At 39.0% G+C, this 23,589-nt stretch overlaps 1 protein-coding gene across 9 annotated transcripts in view; it reads left to right on the top strand.

Annotated features, from left to right (window-relative positions):
* Positions 1–23,589, top strand: part of ASH1L (ASH1 like histone lysine methyltransferase) — a 213,573-nt gene that overhangs the window by 173,554 nt on the left and 16,430 nt on the right. For all 9 annotated transcript variants that reach the window (XR_005017158.1, XM_036831168.1, XM_036831148.1 and 6 more), the window contains 6 exons: positions 3,279–3,485; positions 3,611–3,757; positions 19,522–19,630; positions 20,066–20,230; positions 20,393–20,487; positions 22,487–22,644. Coding sequence is in view for 8 of the 9 variants with exons in the window: in XM_036831168.1 (XP_036687063.1) it covers positions 3,279–3,485; positions 3,611–3,757; positions 19,522–19,630; positions 20,066–20,230; positions 20,393–20,487; positions 22,487–22,644 (881 nt within the window). In the remaining variant the exon portion in view is untranslated. The remainder of the gene's footprint in view (positions 1–3,278; positions 3,486–3,610; positions 3,758–19,521; positions 19,631–20,065; positions 20,231–20,392; positions 20,488–22,486; positions 22,645–23,589) is intronic.

Genomic DNA, 23,589 nt, shown 5'->3' with positions numbered 1-23,589 from the left:
GTGTAACAAAACTGAATACTTAGGGGAAGATAAATGTATATTACCTGGTGAGACTTATGCCACCAGTGGTGATTACTTTCGGAGTTCACAGGCCCTAAACTAAACATCAGGGCCCCTGTCTAACTCCCTATTAGTGTCTATCTATGCTACTTTGTTGAGAGCAGTTCACTTCCACTTGCCCACCAATGAGAATCTCTAGGAGCTCTCACCTTTTGCTCTAGAAGAACCCTGGTTCCTCAAATTCTTGGTCCTAAAAAGTCGGGATGGAATGATCCTCTCCCCTGCCTCCAAGGCTTACTCCTTCCTGACCTAGCATGATTCATAGCAGGAATATTCATTTCATTTAAGTGAAAACACATTTCCATTTACAGGAATGGTCTGACCTCCATAGCTAGTGAAGTCAATCACATTAGTACCTTTCTCAATGATTGTTTAACCTTAAATCTTACCAGGTGAGAGAAAGAGCAATCAGATGATCTATATTTAGAGGGGGGAGAAATTGCCTAATTTTTCAAGGGCATTATGACTATAGGTAATGGCAATTTACATTGCTAAATCAAAATCTTCCCGTCTTAGTTTGCAGCATCTACTTTCAGATTTGGGTAACTTTATAGTTTTGTTTTCCAGACAATGAATAGAAACATGTTTTACTTTTTATACAGTTAAAGGGCTTATCTTGGTCATTTATCAAAACAAACAGAATAGGACTTCCCTGGTGGTGCAGCGGTTAAGAATCGCCTGCCAATGCAGGGGACACGGGTTCAAGCCATGGTCCAGGAAGATCCCACATGCTGTGGAGCAACTAGGCCCGTGCACCACAACTACTGAGCCTACGCTCTAGAGCCCGGAGCAACCAAGCCCGTGCGCCACAATACTGAGCCCGTGTGCCACAATTACTGAAGCTCGCGCACCTAGAGCCCATGCTCCACAACAAGAGAAGCCACTGCAATGAGAAGCCCGAGCACCGCAATGAAGAGCAGCAGCAAAGACCCAACGCAGCAAAAACTGAATTAATTAATTATTTTTAAAAGCCATGAAAATGAATAAGCCTTCTGAAGAAAAGAGGAGCAATGAATATGCCATGGAAAGTAGAGAGGAGAAAAGGATTCCTGTTTAAAAAAAAAAAAAAAAAAGACAGGAATTGTTATTGTAAAGGTGGGAAGTCCATTATCATAAAAGATCAACAAAGCCCAAAATAAGAGGACAGTTCTAGGAGGGGTGTTCGTCAATATCCATGCAGCAAAGAAATCAGCAAAACAAAGAATAACTGTGGTGAATTTGACAGTAAGGTGGTGTCTTTACAAGTTAAGCTGATTGTCTTAAATTTTTTTAAATATATTTTTATTATTCTTTTATTTATTTGTTTATTTATTTATGGCTGTGTTGGGTCCTCATTGCCGTGCGCGGGCTTTCTCTAGTTGTGACGGGGGTGGGGCTACTCTTCGTTGTTGTGCACGGGCTTCTCATTGCGGTGGCTTCTCTTGTTGTGGAGCACGGGCTGTAAGCGCACGGGCTTCAGTAGTTGTGGCATGCCGGCTCAGTCGTTGTGGCTCGCAGGCTCTAGAGCACAGGCTCAGTAGTTGTGGCACACGGGCTTAGCTGCTCTGCAGCATGTGGGATCTTCCCGGACCAGGGCTTGAACCCGTGTCCCCTGCATTGGCAGGCGGATTCTTAACCACTGCACCACTAGGGAACTCCCTGATTGTCTTAAATTGAAGAATAGTCCAGTGGATACTTCTCTGCTTACTGCTCATTTATGTGATTTGAACTGTGGGCTGTTTGCCCTTTAGATAAAGATAATATTTTTTTAAATAAATTTATTTGTTTTATTTTTATTTATTTTGGCTGCGTTGGGTCTTTGTTGCTGCACGCGGGCTTTCTCTAGTTGAGGTAAGCAGGGGCGCCCGTTCTTCGTTGCGGTGCGTGGGCTCTTCATTGCGGTGGCTTCTCTTGTTGTGGAGCCTGGGCTCTAGGTGCGCGGGCTTCAGTAGTTGTGGCTCACAGGCTCTAGAGTGCAGGCTCAGTAGTTGTGGCACACGGGCTTAGTTGCTCCGCAGCATGTGGGATCTCCCCGGACCAGGGCTCGAACCTGTGTCCCCTGCATTGGCAGGTGGATTCTTAACCACTGCGCCACCAGGGAAGCCCAAGATAATATCTTTTTGAAGAATAAATCAAACAACTCTGAAAGTACTTTAAATTGTAAACTGTGGGCTTCCCTGGTGGCGCAATGATTAAGAATCCGCCTGCCAAAAAAAAAAGAATCCGCTTGCCAATGCAGGTTACACGGGTTCAAGCCCTGGTCTGGGAAGATCCCACATGCCACGGAACAACTAAGCCCACGAGCCACAACTAATGAGCCCTTGTGCCACAACTACTGAAGCCCACGCACCTAGAGCCCATGCTCCGCAACAAGAGAAGCCCACGCACCTCAACAAAGAGTAGCCCCTGCTTGCTGCAACTAGAGAAAACCCGCTCACAGCACCGAAGACGCAATGCAGCCAAAGATAAATAAATAAATTTTTTTTTAATTAGAAAAAAAAATCCGCCTACCAATGCAGTGGACACGGGTTCAAGCCCTGGTCCAGGAAGATCCCACATGCACCACAACTACTGACCCTATGCTCTAGAGCCCGTGAGCCACAACTACTGAACCCGCGTGCTACAACTGCTGAAGCCCGCGTGCCTAGAGCCCATGCTCCGCAACAAAGAGAAGCCAATGCAATGAGAGAAGCCTGCGCACCGCAATGAAAGTAGCCCCCACTCGCCACAACTAGAGAAAGCCCGCACGCAGCAACGAAGACCCAATGCAACCAAAAATAAATAAATAAATTTATTAAAAAATAAAATGGTTATGATGATAAATGTTATAGTAAATTTTTTGTGTATTTTACCACAATTTTTTTAAAAATCTGTAAATGGCTATGAGCTACTTCAAAACAATAGTGCAGTGTAATCATCAAATTATTAATTCCTCTGTGGGTTACAGTTCATGTATTCTTAGCCCAGAACTAAATATGATAGTGTTTACCCAGGATGCTGAGTGGACAATTAACTCATTAATTTATAAGAAGCATCAGTGTTTGCAACTTGACTTGGAAATTTTCAGTATTATTTTTGAACTTAGACATTATTACCTTGTTAACTTTGTTAGCCAATCTAAGCTTATTAAAATAAAAATTAATTTTATGCATTCATTTTTTAAATTCCTATTTAAAAAATGGGTTCATGAAGGTTATATATAGTGTTAATTGACATACAGTTATTCCTTTTCTTTCTAGAATGATCTTTGCTGAGTGTTCCCCCAACACTTGCCCCTGTGGTGAGCAGTGCTGTAACCAGAGGATACAGAGGCATGAGTGGGTGCAATGTCTAGAACGATTTCGAGCTGAGGAAAAAGGTTGGGGAATCAGAACCAAAGAACCCCTAAAAGCTGGGCAGTTCATCATTGAATACCTAGGGGAGGTTGTCAGCGAACAGGAGTTCAGGTACAGTGGTAAATGATACTCCAGTAAAATGGCAAAGTTACCAGATTAGTATGGAAAATGAAATATTTGAAATTTACTTTCAACTTAATCATTAATTGGCTTTCAATCATTTCTCTCCTCTTTAGGAATAGGATGATTGAGCAGTATCATAATCACAGTGACCACTATTGTCTGAACCTGGATAGTGGGATGGTGATTGACAGTTACCGCATGGGAAATGAGGCCCGATTCATCAACCACAGCTGTGACCCAAATTGTGAAATGCAGAAATGGTAAGAAAGCAGGGGAAGGTGAAGACAAGACTCCAACAGAGCAGAAAGCTTTGAGGACATCCAGAGATTGATCTTTCCACAATTTTAGTCAGCTTACACAAAGCAGCTCAGGCAATTCCTTATTATACCAGATCCTCCAGGTAGAGAGTAAGCTCGTACTATTTCTTCACACTTCATCGTAACTACTCCCAGAAGAATGTAATATTTATTTGTGTGTGTGTGATAATTCCTAATATTTATTGACTGCTTACTGTGTGCCAAGCACTGTGTTACGTGGTTCTTCTCACATCCATGCATTTAGCATATTTATCACATCCTTACTGGATTTGTCACAATGAGAAATAAAAATAAAAGTAATAGATTAGAATCTAATTGAGAATGAAAAATTGTATCTAAAAAATAGTTCAGAAAAGATAACATGGTAGGAGAGGATTCTGAGAAGATGATAGAGTAGGAAGCACAAGGAATCTGTCTCCCTTTAGACAATTGCACTAGCAGAATCTGTTTGATAAAACTCTTTTGGAACTCTGGGGTCTGTTGAAGGCTTGTAATGTCCAGGGGAAGTTTTAGATGGTCAGTTGTGGATCATTTCAGTCAATCTGAGGTGTTAGCACAGTAGCAGCTACTCATCCCTACCCACAGCCACATGGCAGGCAGCTGTGCAAGTGTTCCTGAAATATCTTGCATACAGCTTGCAGATGCTAGGGTGGATAAAAAGGACCCTGTTCTCCAAATATTAGGTACCTATGCTCTGATTGCTTCTTCTGATCACAGAGGTGCAAAGAAGCAGGCAGCCACTGTGTACCTCCACCATTGTTGCAAGTCCCTCTCCCTCCAGCTAAGGTGACTCCCAGGAGATTTTAAGGGTGCCCTCTTTTCGCCACCTTCATTTTTTGCTTTTCCCCTTTTGGGATAGAAATTAAAGACTAAGACGTTCAAAAACAACTGCATATATGAGGGGAAATAGATAGTGACTGCCCATATCCAACGAAAGGATTGGAAAAGACACAAGACACTAAGTTTACACCTGAGGCTGATCCTTGGCACAGAGACAGCCTACAGCAATCAAAAAAGCAAAAATAAAAACAGCAAACTGGACGGAGAGTCTTTAATTTCCAGAGTTACCACATTATTCGACTCAAATGTCCAGTGTTCAACAAAAAAATCACAAGGAATACAAAGACACAAGAAAGTATTGTCCATTCAAAGCAAAAAAATAATTCAGTAGAATCTGAACCTAAAACGGACTTAATGGCAGATACATTAGACAAAGACTTTTAAACAGCTGCCCTAATCATGCTCAAAGAACTAAAGGAAATTGTCATGAAAAAAACTTTCTTTCATGAGAAAGTCATGAAAATGATGTTGGAACACAATGGAAATATCAGTAAAGAGATAGAAAGCCTAAAAAGAAACCAAAAAGGAATTCTGGAGCTGAAAAGTACAGTAATTGAAATGAAAAACTCACTAGATGGATTCAAAGGCAGGTTTGAGCAGGCAGAAGAAAGAAACAGTGAACTTGAAGATGAGGACAATGTAAATTATCAAGCCTGAAGAATAAGAAAAAGATTGAAGAAAAGAGAGCCCTAAGTGACCCGTGGGACACCATCAAGCAGAACAACCATATGCATTGTGGATGTTCAAGACGGAGAAGACAGATACAAAGAGGCAGAGAGAATATTTAAAGAAATAATGGTTGAAAATTTCCCAAATTTCATGAAAGATGTGAATATAAATATCCAGGAAGCTTCCCAAACTCCAAGTAAGATGAGCTCAAAGAGACACGTACCAAGACACGTTATAATCAGACTTTCAAAAGACAAAGAGCAAATCTTGGAAGCAGCACAAGACAAGCAAATCGTCACATACAGTAGATCCTCAATAAGAAAGTTTGCAGATTCCTTATCAGAAATTTTGGAGGCCAGAAGACAGTGGGCCAGTATATGCAGCGTGCTAAAAGGATTCCTGTGTGTGGCAAAACTGTCCTTCAAAAGTGAGGAAGAAATCAAAACATTCCCAAATAAACAAAAGATGAGGGAATTCTTGAGTACTAGACCTACCCTGCAAAAATGCTCAAGGGTCTCCTGCAAGTTGAAATGAGAGGACACTAGACAGTACTTCCATGCCATATGGATAAATAAAAAATCTTAATAAAGGTAAATACATGGGCAATTATAAAAGCTAGAATTGTTGTTACAGTGGTTTGTAACTGTACTTTTTGTTTTCTACATAATTTAGGAGACTAATGCATTTAAAGAAATTATTAGTTTATTTTTTTGTGCATACAGTTATAAAGATGTAATTTTGTGATACTGAAAGGAGTAGAAAGAGAGCTGTAAAGGAGCAGAGTTTTTATATGTTAATTGAAGTTAAGCTGCTATAAATAAAATTATAGTGTTATAACTTCAGGATGTTCAGTGTATCCTCATGATAACCACAAATGCAATAGCTACAGACATGTACAAAAGGAAATTAAGAAGGAATTTAAACATTTCACTCCAAAAAATTAAATACTATAGAAAACAGGAATTCAGACAATGAGGGACAAAAAGCTATAGGGCATACTGAAAACAAATTGCACAATGACAGAGGTAACTCTCTCCTTATCAATAATTAATTTAAAGGCAAATAGATTAAACTCTCCAAAAGAGAATGGGATTCAACATCATTTATAATAAAAACTCTCAGCAAAGTGGGTAAAGGAATGTACCTCAGCATAATCAAGGCCATATGTGACAAGCCAACAGGTGGAAGTTTGAAAGCTTTTCCTTTAAGATCAAGAAGTAAACAACGATGCCCACTACTACCACCTCTATTCAACATAATAACTGCAAGTCCTACCCAGAGCAGTTAGGCAAGAAAAAATAAATAAAAGGCATCCAGTTGAAAAAGAAGAAGTAAAACTGTCTCTATTTGCAGATGACATAATATTATATATAGAAAACTCTAAAGACTCCTCCAAAAAACTTTTAAAACTGATAAATGAATTCAGTAAAGTTGCAGGAGACAAAATCAAATATAAAAATTAGTTGCGGGGACTCCCCTGGTGGTCCAGTGGCTAAGACTCCATGTTCCCAATGCAGGGGGCCCGGGTTCAGTCCCTGGTCGGGGAGCTAGATCCCACATGCCGCAACTGAGTTTACATGCTGCAACTAAAGACCCCGTATGCTGCTGACTAAAGATCCCACATGCCACAACTAAAGATCCCGCATGCCGCAACTAAGACCCAGCACAGCCAAATTAAATAAATAAATATATAAATAAATAGTTAATAAAATGCATAATTTTTTAAAAATCAGTTGCATTTCCATACGCTAAGAACTATCAAAAACTTTTTTTAAAGCCTGGATGCAATAGCATCAAAAAGAATAAAATACCTAGGAATAAATTTAACCAAGGATGTGAAAGACCTGTACACTGACAACTGTAAGATACTGATGAGAGAGCTTACAGAAGTCACAAATAAATGAAAAGATATTCTGTGTTCATGGATTTGAAGAGTTAATATTGTTTAAATGTCCATACTACCCAAAGCATCCTACAAATTCAGTGCAATAAAAATTAAATTCCAATGGCATTTTTCACAGAAATAGAACAAATAATCCTAAAATTTTTGTGGAACCACAAAAGACCTCAAATAGTCAAAGCAGTCTTGAGAAAGAAGAACAAAGTTGAAGACATCACACTTCCTGATTTCAAACTATATTACAAAGCTGTAGTAGTAATCTAAACAGTATGATATTGTCAGAAAAACAGATTCATAGATGAATGGAACAGAATAGAGAGCACAGAAATAAACCCATGCATGTATGACCAATTTATTATAGAGGAGCCAAGAATATACAATGGGGAAAGGGCAGTCTCTTCAATAAAGGATGTGGGTAAACTGGATAGCCACATGCAAAAGAATGAAACTGGACCACTATCTTTCAACATACACAGAAATCAACTTTTAAAGACTTGAACGTAAGACCTAAAACCATAAAACTCCTAAAAGAAAACAGAGGGTAAGCTCCTTGACGTCAGTCTTGGCAATGATATTTTTTTGGTTTTAACACCAGGAGGAAGGCACTAAAAGCAGAAATGAACAAGTGAGACTAGTCAAACTAAAATGTTCCTATACAGCAGTGAAAACCACAAACAAAATGAAAAGACAACCTACAGAATGGGAGAAAATATTTGCAGATCTGATAAGGGGTTAATCTTCAAAGTATATAAGGAAATCATACAAGTCAGTCGCAAAACAAAATCCAATTAAATATAGGCAGAGAATCTGAATATACATCTTTTTTTATTCAATATTTATTTATTTATTTGGCTACGCCAGGTCTTAGTTGCAGCAGGTGGGATCTTTAGTTGCGGCAGGCAAACTCTTACTTGCAGCATGTGAGATCTAGCTCCCTGACCAGGAATCGAACCTGGGCCCCTGCATTGGGAATGCGGAGTCTTAGCCACTGGGCCATCAGGAAAGTCCCTGAATATATATCTTTTTAAAGAAGACATACAGGTGGCTAACAGGTACATAAAAAGGTGCTTAATGTCACTAATCATCAGGAAAATGCAGGTCAAAACCACTATCACCTCACACCTATTAGAATGGCTGTTATCAAACAGACAAGAAGTAGGAAGTGTTAGGAAGTGAAAAAAAGGGAACCCTTGTGCACTGTTGGTGGGAATGTAAATTGGTACAGCCACTATCAAAAACTGTTTGGAGGTTCCTCAGAAATTTAAAAATAGAACTGCCATACAGTCCAGCAATTCCATTTCTGGGTATTTATTTGAAGGAAGTGAAAACACTAACTCAAAAAGATATCTGTACTCCCATGTTCATTGCATGATTATTTACAGTAGCTAAGACATGGAAACAACCTAAGTATCCATCAGTGGATGAATGGATAAAGAAAATGTGTATATCTACAATGGAATATTATTCAGCCATAAAAATGAAGGAAATACTGCCATTTGCAACAACATGAATGGGCCTTGAGGGCATTATGCTAAATGAGATAAACAAGAAGACTAGTACCACATGACCTCACTCATGTGCAGAATCTTAAAAAAAATAACAGCAACTGTTAGATACAAATTGGTGGTTGCCAGAGTTAGGGGTTTGGAGGCTTGGAAAAATGGGTGAAGGTGGTCCAAATAAAATAAGACATGAGGACGTAATGTGCAGCATGGTGGCTATAGTTAATAATAATACATTGTATAGTTGAAACTTGCTAAGAGAATGAATCTTTTTTTTATATATATAAATTTATTTATTTTATTTTATTTATTTTTATTTTATTTATTTTATTTTTGGCTGTGTTGGGTCTTCGTTGCTGCGCACAGGCTTTTCTCTGGTTGCAGCGAGCAGGGGCTACTCTTCGTTGCGGTGCGTGGGCTTCTCATTGCGGTGGCTTCTCTTGTTGTGGAGCACGGGCTCTAGGCATGTGGGCTTCAGTAGTTGTGGCCCACGGGCTCTAGAGCACAGGCTCAGTAGTTGTGGCGCACGGGCTTTGTTGCTCCATGGCATGTGGGATCTTCCCGGACCAGGGCTCGTACCCGTGTCCCCTGCATTGGCAGGCAGATTCTTAACCACTGCGCCACCAGGGAAGCCCAAGAGAGTGAATCTTAAAGAGCTCATCACAAGAATTTGATACCATGTGTGGTAATGGACGTTAACTAGACTCATTGTGGTGACCATTTTGCAATATATAAGTATAATGAATCATTATGTATACCTGAAACTAATATAATATTTTATGTCAGTTACACCTCAATTTTTAAAAAAGATTGGCAGAATAGATTAAAAACACATGATCCAACTATATACTGTGTATAAGAGACTCAGTTGAGATCCAAAGACACAAACAGGTTGCAAGTGAAAGGATGGGAAAAGATATTCCATGTAAATAGTAACCAAAAGAGAGCAGGAATGGCTAAAATAGACTTTAAACCCAAAAAGGTTACAAGAGACGAAGAAGGACATGTGTTTTTTAGAAAGATTCGGCAAGAAGATACAAAAACCGTAAGCATTTACACACATAATGACAGAACCTCAAAATATATGTAGCAAAAACTGACAGAATTGAAGGGAGAAATAAACAATTCTGCAATAATAATTGGAGACTTCAGTACCCCACTCAGTAATGAATACAACAAACAGAAAGATGATAAGTAAGGAACAGAGGACTTAGCACAATAAACCAACTAGATCTAAAAGATATTACAGAATACTCCACCCAACAACAACAGCATTTACATTCTTCTCAAGTGCACATGGGACATTTTCCAGGGTAGACCATATGTTAGGCACAAATTAAGTCTCAATAGATTTTAAAAGCCAGATATCATAGGAAGTATCTTTTCTGTCCACAGTGGATGAAGTTGGAAATCAGTAACATAAAGGAAACTGGAAATTTTACGAAACTGGAAATTCACACACTTTTAAAACAACCAGTTGGTCAGAAAAGAAGTCACAAAGGAAATTAGAAAATACTTAGATATGAATGAAAATGATAACACAACATACCAAAACTTATGGAATGCAGCAGTAGCAGTGCTAAGTAGGAAATTAATAGCTATAAATGCTTACATTAAAAATCAAGAAAGAGCTCAAATCAGCAACCTAACTTTACAACTTAATGACCTAGAAAAAGAACAAACTACACCTAAAGTTAACAAAAGGAAGGAAATAATATAGAGCAGAGGTAAATGAAATAGAGAATAGAAAAACAATAGAGAAAATCAGTGAAACCAAAAGTTGGTTCTTCAAAAAGATAAGCATAATCAACAAACCTTGGAACTTCCCTGGTGGTGCAGTGGTTAAGAATCCACCTGCCAATGCAGGGGACACAGGTTCGAGCCCTGGTCTGGGAAGATCCCACATGCCACGGAGCAGCTAAGCCCATGCACCACAACTACTGAAGCCTGTGCACTGCAACGAAGAGTAGCTCCCATTCACCGCAACTAGAGAAAGCCCGCGCACAGCAACGAAGACCCAGCGCAGCCAAAAATTAATTAATTAATTAATTAAAAAAGAAAAGAATCCACCTTCCAATGCAGGAGATGAGGGTTGGGGAACTAAGCTCCCATGTGCCACAACGAAGACCATGTGTGCTGCAACTAAGACCCAACGCAACCAAAAAAATAAACAAGAAAGAATTTTTTTTTTAAACTAGATGGACAAAGAAAAAAGCACCCAAATTACTAAACTCAGAAATGAAATGAGGGACTTCCCTGGTGGTGCAGTGGGTAAGACTCCGTGCTCCCAGTGCAGAGGGCCCGGGTTCTATCCCTGGTCGGGGAACTGGATCCCGCATGCCACAACTGAAAGATCCCACGTGCTGCAACTAAGACACAGAGTGGCCAAAGAAATAAATTTTTTTTTAAAAAAACAAATGAAATGAAAGTGGGGACATTACTACCAATTCTGCAGAAATGAAAAAGATTATAAGAGAGTACTGTGAACAGATGTACACCAAAAAATTGGATAATCTTGTTGAAATGGACAAATTTATAGAAACACAAAACCTACTAAGACTAAATCATGAAGAAATAAAAACTCTGAATAGACCTATAACTAGTAAGGATATTGAATCAGTAATCAGAATCTCCCAACAAAGAAAAGCCCTTGACTTGATGGTTTTACTGGTGAATTCTACCAAATTAATACCAACCCATCTCATACTTTTCCAAAAAATTGAAGAGAAGGAAACACCTCCTTACTCACTGTATGAAGCCAGCATAACCCTGATACCAAAGCTTGGTGAAGACCCTACAAGAAAACTAGATACCAATACCTCTTATGAACATTGATGCAAAAGTCCTAACAAAATACTAGCAAACAGAATTCAACAGCATATTAAAAGGATTATGCACAATGACCAGGTGGGATTTAATCCTGGAAGGCAAAGATGGTTCAGCATATGGAAATTGATCAGTGTGATACACTACATCAATAAAATGAAGGGGAAAAGAAATCACATGGTCATCTCAATTGATGCAGAAAAAGCATTTGACAAAATTCAACACCCTTTTATGATAAATGTACTCAACAAGGGCTTCCCTGGTGGCACAGTGGTTAAGAATCCACCTGCCAGTTCAGGGGACACGGGATCGAGCCCTGGTCCAGGAAGATTGCACATGCCGCAGAGCAACTAAGTGCGTGTGCCACAACTACTGAGCCTGCGCTCTAGAGCCCACGCTCCACAACTACTGAAGCCCGTGTGCCTAGAGCTCGTGCTCCACAACAAAAGAAGCCACCACAATGAGAAGCCTACACGCCACAACGAAGAGTAACCCCCATTCACCGCAACTAGAGAAAGCCCATGCACCGCAACAAAGACCCAACACAGCCAAAAATAAACATAAATGAAATAAATAATTTTTTTTAAAGTACTCAAAATAGGAATAGAAGGACTACATGAACATAATAAAAGCCATATATGAAAACCCACAGCAAACATAATACTCAGTGGTGAAAGACTGAAAGCTTTTCCTCTATGATCAGGAACAAGACTAGGATGCCCACTTTCCTCGCTTCTATTCAAAATAATATTGGAAGTTCTAGCCAGAAAAATTAGACAAGAAAGAGATATAAAAGGCATCCAAATTGGAAAAGAAGAATAAAATTTTCTCTATTTGTATATTGTATGGTCTCTTGCAGTTGCGTTTCTATGTACAGTGGGCAATCTGAAAAGGAAATTACAAAACCAGTTCCATTTGCAGTATCATGAAAAAGAATGAAGTACTTAGGAATTAACTTAATCAATGAGGTGAAAGAATTGTACAATGAAAGCTATAAAACATTGCTAAAAGAAATTAAAGATATAAATGAATGGTAACACATCCCATGTTCATAGATTAGAAGATTTAATATTGCTAAAATGTCAGTATTGCCCAAAGTGATCTACAGATTCAATGCAATCCCTATCAAAATCCCAAAGACTTCTTTTTTTTTTTTTTCGGAAATAGAAAACCCATCTTAAAATTCATATAGAATCTCAAGGGACCCCCCCACCCCAAATAACCAAAGCAATCCTAAAGAAGAACAAAACTGGAGGACTCATACTTTTTTATTTCAAAACTTACTACAAAGTTATAGTAATCAAAGCAGTATGGTATAGGCATAAAGACAGGCACATAGACCCATGAAATAGAGTAGAGAACCTTGAAATAAACCTTCACATATTTGGTCAAATGATTTTTTTACAAGTGTGCCAACACCATTCAATGGAAAAGGGATATAGTCTTTTCAGCAAATGGTGCTAGGAAAACTGAATATCCACATGCAAAAGTATGAAGTTGGTCCATTACCAAACACCGTATACAAAAATTAATTCAAACCAGTCAAGGACCTAAATGTAAGACCTAAACCAATAAAAGTTGAAGAAGAAAACATAGAACAAACGTTTCACAGCAGTGGACTTCGCAGTAATTTCTTGGATATGACACCAAAGGCACAGGTAACCAAAGAAAAAATAGACAAATCGGACTTCATAAAAAATTTTAAATCAAAAGACACTATTCTGGGCTTCCCTGGTGGCGCAGTGGTTAAGAATCCGCCTGCCAGTGCAGGAGACATGGGTTCGAGCCCTGGTCCGGGAAGATCCCACATGCCGTGGAGCAGCTAAGCCTGTGCACAACAACTACTGAGCCTGTGCTCTAGAGCCCGCAAGCCACAACTACTGAACCCGTGTGCCACAACTACTGAAGCCCGTGTGCCTAGAGCCCATGCTCTGCAACAAGAGAAGCCACTGCAATGAGAAGCCCACTCACCGCAATGAAGAGTAGCCCCCGCTCACCCCAACTAGAGAAAAGCCCGCACGCAGCAACAAAGACCCAACACAGCCATAAATAAATAAGTAAATAAATTTATTTTTAAAAAAAAGAAGACACTATTCCCAGAATAAAAAGGCAACCCACAGAATGGGAGAAAATATTTGCAAGTCATATATCTTATAAGGTATTAATATGCAGAGTATATAGAGAAGCCCTGGAACTCAACAACAAAAAGCCCAATTCAGAATGGACAAAGGACTTGAATATACATTTCTCCAAAGATTGTACAAATGGCCAATAAGCAAATAAAAAGGTGCTCAACGTCACTAATCATTAAGGAAATGCAAATCAAAACTATGAGATACCACTTCACACCCTCAGAATGGCTACTGTGAAAATAACAGAGAACAGTAAGTGTTGACGAAGATGTGGAGAAATAGGAACCCTTGTGCTCTCTTGGGAATCTAAAAATGGTATAGCCACAGTGGAAAAGGGTAAGGAGGTTCCTCAAAAAGTTAAAAATAAAATTACCCTATGATCCAGCAATTCAACTTCTGAGTATATACCCAAAAGAATTGAATGCAGGTTCTCAAAGAGATATTTGCATCCCCATATTTTAATTTTTATTTATTTTTGGCTGCGTCGGTCTTAGTTGCAGCACATGGGATCTTTTGTTGCGGCACGCGGGCTCTTCATTGTGGCGCACAAGCTTCTCTCTAGCTGCGGCACACGGGCTCCAGAGTGCGTGGCTCTGTAGTTGCAGCACGCAGGCTCTTCAGTTGTGGCGCATGGGCTTAGTCGCCCTGTGACATGTGGGGGTCTTAGTTTCCTGACCAGGGATCATACCTGCGTCCCCTGCATTGGAAGGCAGACTCTCAACCACTGGACCACCAGGGGACTCCTTTTTTAAAAAGAAATATTTATTTATTTATTTATTTATTTATTTATTTAGGCTACACCAGGTCTTAGTTGCAGCATGTGGGATCTTCGTTGTGGCATATTTAGTTGCAGCATGCGGGATCTTAGTTGCAGCATGCACATGGGATCTAGTTCCCTGACCAGTGATTGAACCTGCGCCCCCTGCATTGGGAGTGCAGAGTCTTACCCACTGGACTACCAGGGTAGTCTCTGCACCCCCATACTTTTTTTTTTTTTAATTAATAGACTTTACTTTTTTTTTTTTTAAGTATTTGTTTTTATTTATTTATCTATAGCTGTGTTGGGTCTTCGTTTCTGTGCGAGGGCTTTCTCTAATTGTGGCAAGCGAGGGCTTTCTCTAATTGTGGCAAGCGGGGGCCACTCTTCATCGCGGTGCGCGGGCCTCTCACTATCGCGGCCTCTCTTGTTGCAGAGCACAGGCTCCAGACACGCAGGCTCAGTAGTTGTGGCTCATGGGCCTAGTTGCTCTGTGGCATGTGGGATCTTCCCAGACCAGGGTTTGAACCCGTGTCCCCTGCATTGGCAGGCGGATTCTCAACCACTGCGCCACCAGGGAAGCCCTGCACCCCCATATTTTATTAACATTATTCATAGTAGCTAAAATATGGAGGCAACCCAGGTGTCCATAATAGATGAAGGGATAAGGAAAATGTGGTTTTTACATACAACGGAATTATTGTTCAGCCTTTAAAAAGAAGTTTTGCAGTGTGCTACAACATGGATGGACCTTGAGGACATTATGCTAAGTGAAATAATCCAGTCACAAAATGAAGCATACTACTGTATGATTCCACTTATATGAGATACTTACGAGTAGTCAAAATCATAGAGACAGTAGAATGGTGGTTGTACGGGGCTGAAGGGAGGAGGGGTTGGGAGTTACTGTTTAATAGGTATAGAGTTTCAGTTTTACAAGATGAAAAGAGTTATGGGATTGTATGGTGGAGATAACTACACAACAATGTGGATGTTCCCTTTTTTTTTTTTTTTTTTGCCATACCACACGCGGCATGTGGGATCTTAGTTTCCCGACCAGGGATTGAACGCACACCCCCTACAATGGAAGCACAGAATCTTGACCACTGGCCCACCGGGGAAGTCCAGTGTGGATGTTCTTAATACCACTAAACTGTACATTTTTTAATGGTTAAGATTATAAACTTTGTTACATGTGTTTTAACATAGTTAAAGAAAAATAGAATAGTATGAACAACTTTCTATAAGGCTGTCCACTATCACCACTTCTGTTTCACTTCATGAAACATTAGTCACCTAGGAATAGATTTAATGAAAGTTTGTAGACCTCTATACTGAAAACCACCAAACATTATTGGGAAAAAGGACAATTAATGGAGAAATATGCCATATTTATGGGTTAGAAATCTCAATATTTTTTATATGTCACATCTTACCAACTTGATCTATAAATTCAAATCCAATCAAAATCCAATTTTTATGGAAATTGGCTGATTCTGAAACATATATCTAATTGCAAAAGACCTAAAAAAGGTAAGATAATCCTGAAGAACAAAATTTAAGGACTTAAACTACCAATTTCAAGACTTACTGTAAAGATACACTAATTAAAACAGTAAGTATTTGCTTGGGCTAGGTGGAATAGAATAGAGAGTCCGGGCAAAGACCCATAAATGTACTGTCACCTGATTTTATGACTAAGGTTTCACTGTGAATCAGTGAGGAAAGGATGGGGACTTCCCTGGTGGTTCAGTGGTTAAGAACCCGCCTTCCAATGCAGGGGACATGGGTTCGATCCCTGGTCGGGGAACTAAGATCCCACATGCTGCAAGGGCACCTAAGCCCATGTACCACAACTGCTGAGCCCGTGCACTCGGGAGCCTGTGCACCACAACTAGAGAGCCCACATGCTGCAATTACTGAGCCAGTGCGCCACAACTACTGAGCCCTCGCACTCTGGAGCCCATGTGCCACAACTAGAGAGAAGCCCGTGTGCTGCAATGAAAGTTCCCACATGCAGCAACAAAGATCCGACCTGCTGCAACTAAGACCCGACACAGCCAAATAAATAAATAAATATTTTTTTAAAAAATTAGGAAAGGATGGTTTTTTAATAAGTGGTGCTGAGTCAGTAGGCTCCTACGTCAATCCACACACACAAATTAATCTAAGATGAATTTTAGACCTGAATATCACCATTGAAACAATCACCTTTCTAGATGGAAAAATGGGAGAGTATTTTTTTATGTATTTTTTACTGAAGGATAGTTTAATTACCGATACACTGCTGTACAGCAAAGTGACTCAGTTATATATACATTCTTCTTCATATTCTTTTGTTATGGTTTATGACAGGGTATTGAATATAGTTCCCTGTGCTGTACAGTAGGACCTCATTGTTTATCCATTCTATATATACCAGTTTGCATCTCCTAGTCCCAAACTCCCAATCCAACCCTCTTCCAGTCCCTTCCCCCTTGGCAACCATCAGTCTATTCTCTGTGTCCCTGACTCTGTTTCTTAGATAGGTTCATTTGTGTCATATTTTAGATTCCACATATAAGTGATATCATATGGTATTTGTCTTTCTCTTTCTGACTTACTTCACTTAGTATGATAATCTCTAGTTGCATCCACATTGCTGCAAATGGCATTATTTCATTCTTTTTTATGGCTGAGTAGTATTCCATTGCATATATGTACCACATCTTCTTTATCCATTCATCTGTCAGTGGACATTTAGGTTGTTTCCATGTCTTGGCCATTGTTAATAGTGCTGCTATGAACATAGAGGTATATATATCTTTTTTTTTTTTGGCTGTCTTGGGTCTTCGTTACTGTGTGCAGGCTTTCTCTAGTTGCGGCAAGTGGGGGCTACTCTTCGTTGAGGTGTGCAGGCTTCTCATTGCAGTGGCTTCTCTTGTTGCGGAGGACGGGCTGTAGGTGCGTGGGCTTCAGTAGTTGTGGCTCATGGGCTCTAGTGCAGAGGCTCAGTAGTTGTGGCACACGGGCTTAGTTGCTCCGTAGCATGTGAGGTCTTCCCGGACCAGGGCTTGAACCCGTGTCCCCGAATTGGCAGGCAGATTCTCAACCACTGTGCCACCAGGGAAGTCCTTAATCCCCTGATTTTTAATGCAACTTAATTGCTATATGACTGTGAACAAACTCTGTAATACACAAATACCTCATGTATAAACAGGGATTATAATACCTATCTCATAAGGTTGTTTTGAGAATTAAGGAGATAACCTGTTATGATTGTGGCACAGTGGTTAATTAAGACTTTGAAGCCAGCCTGCCTTAATTTGAAACTTGATTCCCCCAGTTGTTAGGGCAAATTTCTTACATTCACTGTTCATCAGCTTCTTCATTTAGAAAATGGGGGTTATAATACTACCTTTTTAAATAGTTGTTAGGAGGACTAAGTAAGTTATAACTAATATAACAAGCACTCTGAAAGACAAATATAAGACATGACACCATAAAACTCCTCAAAGAGAATGTGGGCAAAACATCCTCTGACATAAATTGTAGCAATGTTTTCTTAGGTCATTCTTTCAAGGCAATAGAAATGAAAGCAAAAATAAACAAATGGGACCTAATCAGACTTACAAGCTTTTGCACAACAAAGGAAACCATAAACAAAATGAAAAGACAAACTACAGATTGGGAGAAAATATTTGCAAACGATGCAACCAACAAGGGCTTTGTTTCCGAAATATACACACAGCTCATACAACTCAGTAACAAAAAAACAAACAACCCAATCAAAAAATGGGCAGAAGACCTAAATAGACATTTCTCCAAAGAAGACATACAGATGGCCAATAGGCATATGAAAAGATGCTCAACATTGCTAATTATTAGAGAAATGCAAATCAAAACTACAACAAGGTATCACCTCACACCGGTCAGAATGGCCATCATTAAAAAGTCTACCAATAACAAATGCTAGAGAGGGTGTGGCGAAAGGGGAACCCTCTTACACTGTTGGTAGGAATGTAAATTGATGCAGCCACTGTGGAAAACGGTATGGAGGTTCCTTAAAAAACTAGATGTGATCTGGCAATCCCACTCCTGGGCATACATCTGGAAAAAACACTAATTCAAAGATGCATGCACCTTAATGTTCATAACAGCATTATTTATAGTAGCCAAGACATGGAAGCCACCTAAGTGTCCATCAAGAGATGAATGGATAAAGAATATGTGATGTATATATATACACTACTCAGACATAAAAAAGAATGAAATAATGCCATTTGCAGCAACATGGATGGTCCTAGAGATTATCATACTAAGTGAAGTAAGTCAGAAAGAGAAAGACAAATACCATATGATATCACTTATATGTGGAATCTAAAATGTACAAATGAACTTATTTACAAAACAGAAACAGACTCAGACATAGAAAAACTTATGGTTTCCAAAGGGGAAAGGGGGTGGGGGAAGGATAAATTAGGATTTGAGAATTAGCAGATAAAAACTACTATATATAAAATAGATAAACAACAATGTCCTACTGTATAGCACCAGAGACTATATTCAATATCCTGTAATAAACTATAATGGAAAGGAATATGAAAAAAAAACAAGCACTCAATAAATGTTAGCTGTAATTATATGTTATTATATAAAGCATCTAGAACAAACAGTACATGAACGCTCATTAATAACATAGGTAAAATAGAACAAAAGAGACCCTCATGTATAGGTTAGAAAGATGGAGATTAGTAGGAACTAGAAGATTTTTATAGGTAGCCCATAGAAAATAATTTAAATGTGTTTAGTAAGTAGACTAAAGCCATGTGTTAGAAGGACTTTGAATACCAAGCTGGAAAAGTTAAGACCTTTGACAACATAAAACATGTTTTCCAGAAAACTGATTTAAGACTGTTAGTCTGTCAGTATTGTATAGGCTAGATAGAAGAAAAGAGAGATTAAAGATGGAGTGATTGGCCAGGAGACTTGAGTAATTGGATACAGAAACAAAGGCAAATTTGAAATCAGTATACCAACTTTTCTGGGTTTTGGGCATGGTATTATGAATCTCTGCCTTTAACTCATTCCTTTCTCTATAGGTCTGTTAATGGAGTATACCGGATTGGACTATATGCTCTTAAAGATATGCCAGCTGGTACTGAACTCACTTATGATTACAACTTTCATTCCTTCAATGTTGAAAAACAGGTAAGAATGATAAATTCAAAAGAGCGTATGACCTTTGTCACAGTGCTCTGTATAACATGGGCCTTCGGTGAACATTACTGATTTGTAGCCACTGAGAAGTACATTGGAGAAGACAGTTTTTCACTCTTTACTCCACTTATCTAGGATACATAGGTCACAGTTATTCTTTCAGAACTGTGTAGAAGAGACTGCTCAATCATCTTTTGTCTCCAGTCAGTTCTTAATTTTTCTGGTGAAGTTTTCCCAAAATTTAATCTTTCCTTTCTACTACAGTAGAAACCCATTTATATTTATTTTATTCTCAATCAGTTATGTTCCTCTATATGAAAATTTCTTGACTCAAACTTATTGTTAGGTGTCCAGATGCTCAGGCATTCTATTTAAACTTTTAAATGAGACTGCAGGCTAAAAGCATTATTTTCTTTCCCTTCAAAGCAACTGTGTAAGTGCGGCTTTGAGAAATGTCGAGGAATCATTGGAGGCAAGAGTCAACGCATGAATGGACTCACCAGCAACAAAAGTAGCCAGCCAGTGACCACACATAAAAAGTCTGGACGGTCAAAAGAGAAGAGGAAGTCTAAGCACAAGCTGAAGAAAAGGGTGAATAATAATCTCATGGTTTTCCCCAAATAGCTACTTAGAGGCAATTATTGAAATAAGGGAAATACCAAAGGGTGGCATTTTTAGAGTTGTTTTAATATTCTTTGAGGTGATTTATGATTTATCTTGTTTTTCCTGCAATCTGGTCCGTCTGTTTTATAGAGAGGCCACCTCTCTGAGGAACCCAGTGAAAACATCAACACTCCAACAAGATTGACCCCCCAATTACAAATGAAGCCAATGTCCAATCGGGAGAGGTAAAAAGGAGATTTGCTTACCTAAACTCTTTAAATTATGTGACTTGCTTGACAGTTTAAAAATCATTAAACATCTATATAGTTGAGACGTTTCTTTTGTGCAGGAAGGCTTTAAACAAGGATTCAGGGGTGAACTTGGGTGGGGGGAAAAAGTATTTTTTCCCTAATTTCTAACTGAAATTTAGCATTTCCTTCAAATGTGACTGTAAGCAAAAGAAAAAGATCTGTATATGTGTGTGTGTATAGTAGTTGCAGTTTCCATGAGTTTGTCACCAGTATTTACACTTTCATATCACGTTATAGGTATTACAGTTATCTCTAAATATCATTTACACTCACTTCCATCTTAAAATTACTATGGTTGTTAAACCCAGCACTAGATCTTGTCATGTGTTAAAAATTAATGTCATCTCTATATCACAATTTCAGGGTTTTTGTTTAATATTCTGAAAAGTGTATTTCAGTTTATTCAGTTTCCTTTTAATCCTGTGTACTAAAAGTTACTTAACATTCATTTATGTATTTATTTATATATTTATTTATTTATTTTTGGCTGCACTGGGTCTTTGTTGCTGCATGCAGGCTTTCTCTGGTTGCAGCGAGTGGGGGCTACTCTTTGTTGTAGTGCATGGGCTCTAGGTGCACGGGCTTCAGTAGTTGTGGCACACAGGCTCAGTAGTTGTGGCTCGCGGGCTCTAGAGCACAGGCTCAGTAGTTGTGGCACACGGGCTTAGTTGCTCCACGGCATGTGGGATCTTCCCAGACCAGGGCTCAAACCCGTGTCCCCTGCATTGGCAGGAGGATTCTTAACCACTGCACCACCAGGGAAGTCCCTAAAGTTACTTAAAATTTTAAACACTTTTAATTAACATTGTTCAGAGGAGGGTTACATGGGCTTCACCAAACTGCCAAAGGAATGAATGCCACGGAAAAGGTTAAGAATCCCTGTTTTATTGATAAATTAACAGAGCAATAAAAAGGATCTTTAATGGTCATCTTTGCTTTTCCCTATATTGAGATAATATTTGTCCGTGTCAGAAGAGAAGTAAATATGTATGTCCTATTTTTCAAATTGTCTTGGGACATTTCCTACATCTCCCCTAACTACATACTCCAATATCTTAGAAAGTTCATCCTTATTTATAACTTTCCTAAATTTTAGCCCCTTTCATTCTATTTCACTTTGAATCATAGATATTTTAAACTTCAGTAAAACAGAGAAGTCCAGTGGTTCTCTACTTCGGCTCCATAGTGGCTTAGGGAGCTTTTTAAAACTCCTGATGCCCAGGCCACACTCCAAAACACTCACATCAGAATTTTCAGAGGTGGAACCCAGGTATCAGTAGTTTATAAAGCTCCCCAAGTGATCTCAATGTGCAGCCAAAGTCAGGAACTATAAAATCAGTCTAATCTCCATTTACTGAGGCACATAGTTTGAGACTTATTCAAGGTCACATCTGTTTATATGTGTGCTAGGGTGAAAATCAAATTATGGAATCATCAAAATTGTGTAGGGTTAATCAAGTTACATATAACTCATTTAACTTTAGAGATCCATGTGGTGGTACTGTACCTAACATGGTTTGCCCAGTGCATATCCATCTTAAATATCTATGCCTTTATCTGCCACTCCAGTTCTCCTTGTTATAGCTGATCCTAAGCCTATACTTCATCTTGGCAACTTACTTTAGAATTTGTAAAAATACTCCATAAAGCTCTGCCTTCAAGTCAGCCCGCTTCAGTTGCCAAAATTGTTGCAGCTTTTAGGTGGTGTTTGTCAGTTATTTGTAAATATTACAGAGAAATGTTTTGTGTTATGTGAAATAAATCAAGATTCAAAACTGAATAATGTTTCTCCATATGTAATTCTCTTTATAATAGCTGATTTCACTGATAAGTATTCATTTATGTCATCATAACAGTGGCTTACATAGAGTAGACATTAATAAATGCTTATTGAATTGATAAATAAAGGCGCTCCTTTCCTCCTTCCTTACAGAAACTTCGTATTAAAGCATCATGTGTTCTTGGTCCGAAACTGGGAGAAGATTCGGCAGAAACAGGAGGAAGTAAAGCACACCAGTGATAATATTCATTCAGCATCGTTATATACCCGTTGGAATGGCATCTGCCGAGATGACGGGAACATTAAGTCTGGTAAGAACTGAGAAACATTCTTGTGAATTCCATAAGGTTGCCTCAAAAGTGATTATTTTACTTATTTTCAAACGGTTTATTCAAAGATTCTGTTTAGTCTGGACCAAAAAAGTTAAGATCCAAACATACAAGTATCAGTCAGCAATAACCTATCCATCCCAGCTCTTCAACTTCCTTGTCTCTACTCTAAGGAACAGGAAGAAACCCCCTTCCACCAGCCTCCCAAACATCACCTACACCCTGAAAGTTACTAGACATGAGATAGGTAGTGGGTGCTCTGTGTTCCACCAGGGAATTCCCTGCTTCTACTTTTTGAGGGAAAGTAGGAAAGGATAAAAGAAGAACATGAGGGGAATTCCCTGGCGGTCCAGTGGTTAGGACTTGGCACTTTCACTGCCGGGGCCCCGGTTCAATCCTCGCTCAGGGAACTAAGATCCTGCAAGCCGAGGGGTGCGGCAAAAAAAAAGTAGAAGCAGTCTGCATGGTGTATGAGGCAACATGCTGAGTGAGAACTAGATCCATTTAGAAATTTGCCCAGAATCTTATATCTTCTCAGTGATTTGATTGGCATAAATTCCCTGATCTTATATTCCAGTTAGTTCAAATCTTCTGATAATAGCAATAATTATTTCCTGAGTAATTTTTATAGGTCAGGCACTGAGCTAAAACACATTAAAACATTATTGCATTTGACCTACACAGATTACCTCTTGAGGGAAGTACAGGCATACCTCATTTTATTGCGCTCACTTTATTGCACTTTGCAGATACTGTGTTTTCTACAAATTGAAAGTTTTATGGCATCCCTGCTTGGAGCAAGTCTGCCATGCCATTTTTCCAAGGGCACTCTCTCATTTCGTGTCTCTGTGTCACATTTTGGTCATTCTCACAATATTTCAAACTTTTTCATTATTATTATATTTGTTATGGTGATCTGTGATCAGT

This window comes from Balaenoptera musculus, chromosome 1, assembly GCF_009873245.2.
Source record: "Balaenoptera musculus isolate JJ_BM4_2016_0621 chromosome 1, mBalMus1.pri.v3, whole genome shotgun sequence".
NCBI lineage: Eukaryota > Metazoa > Chordata > Mammalia > Artiodactyla > Balaenopteridae > Balaenoptera > Balaenoptera musculus.
Note: the sequence above shows the minus strand (reverse complement) of the source record. Positions and strands in the feature narration are given on the sequence as shown.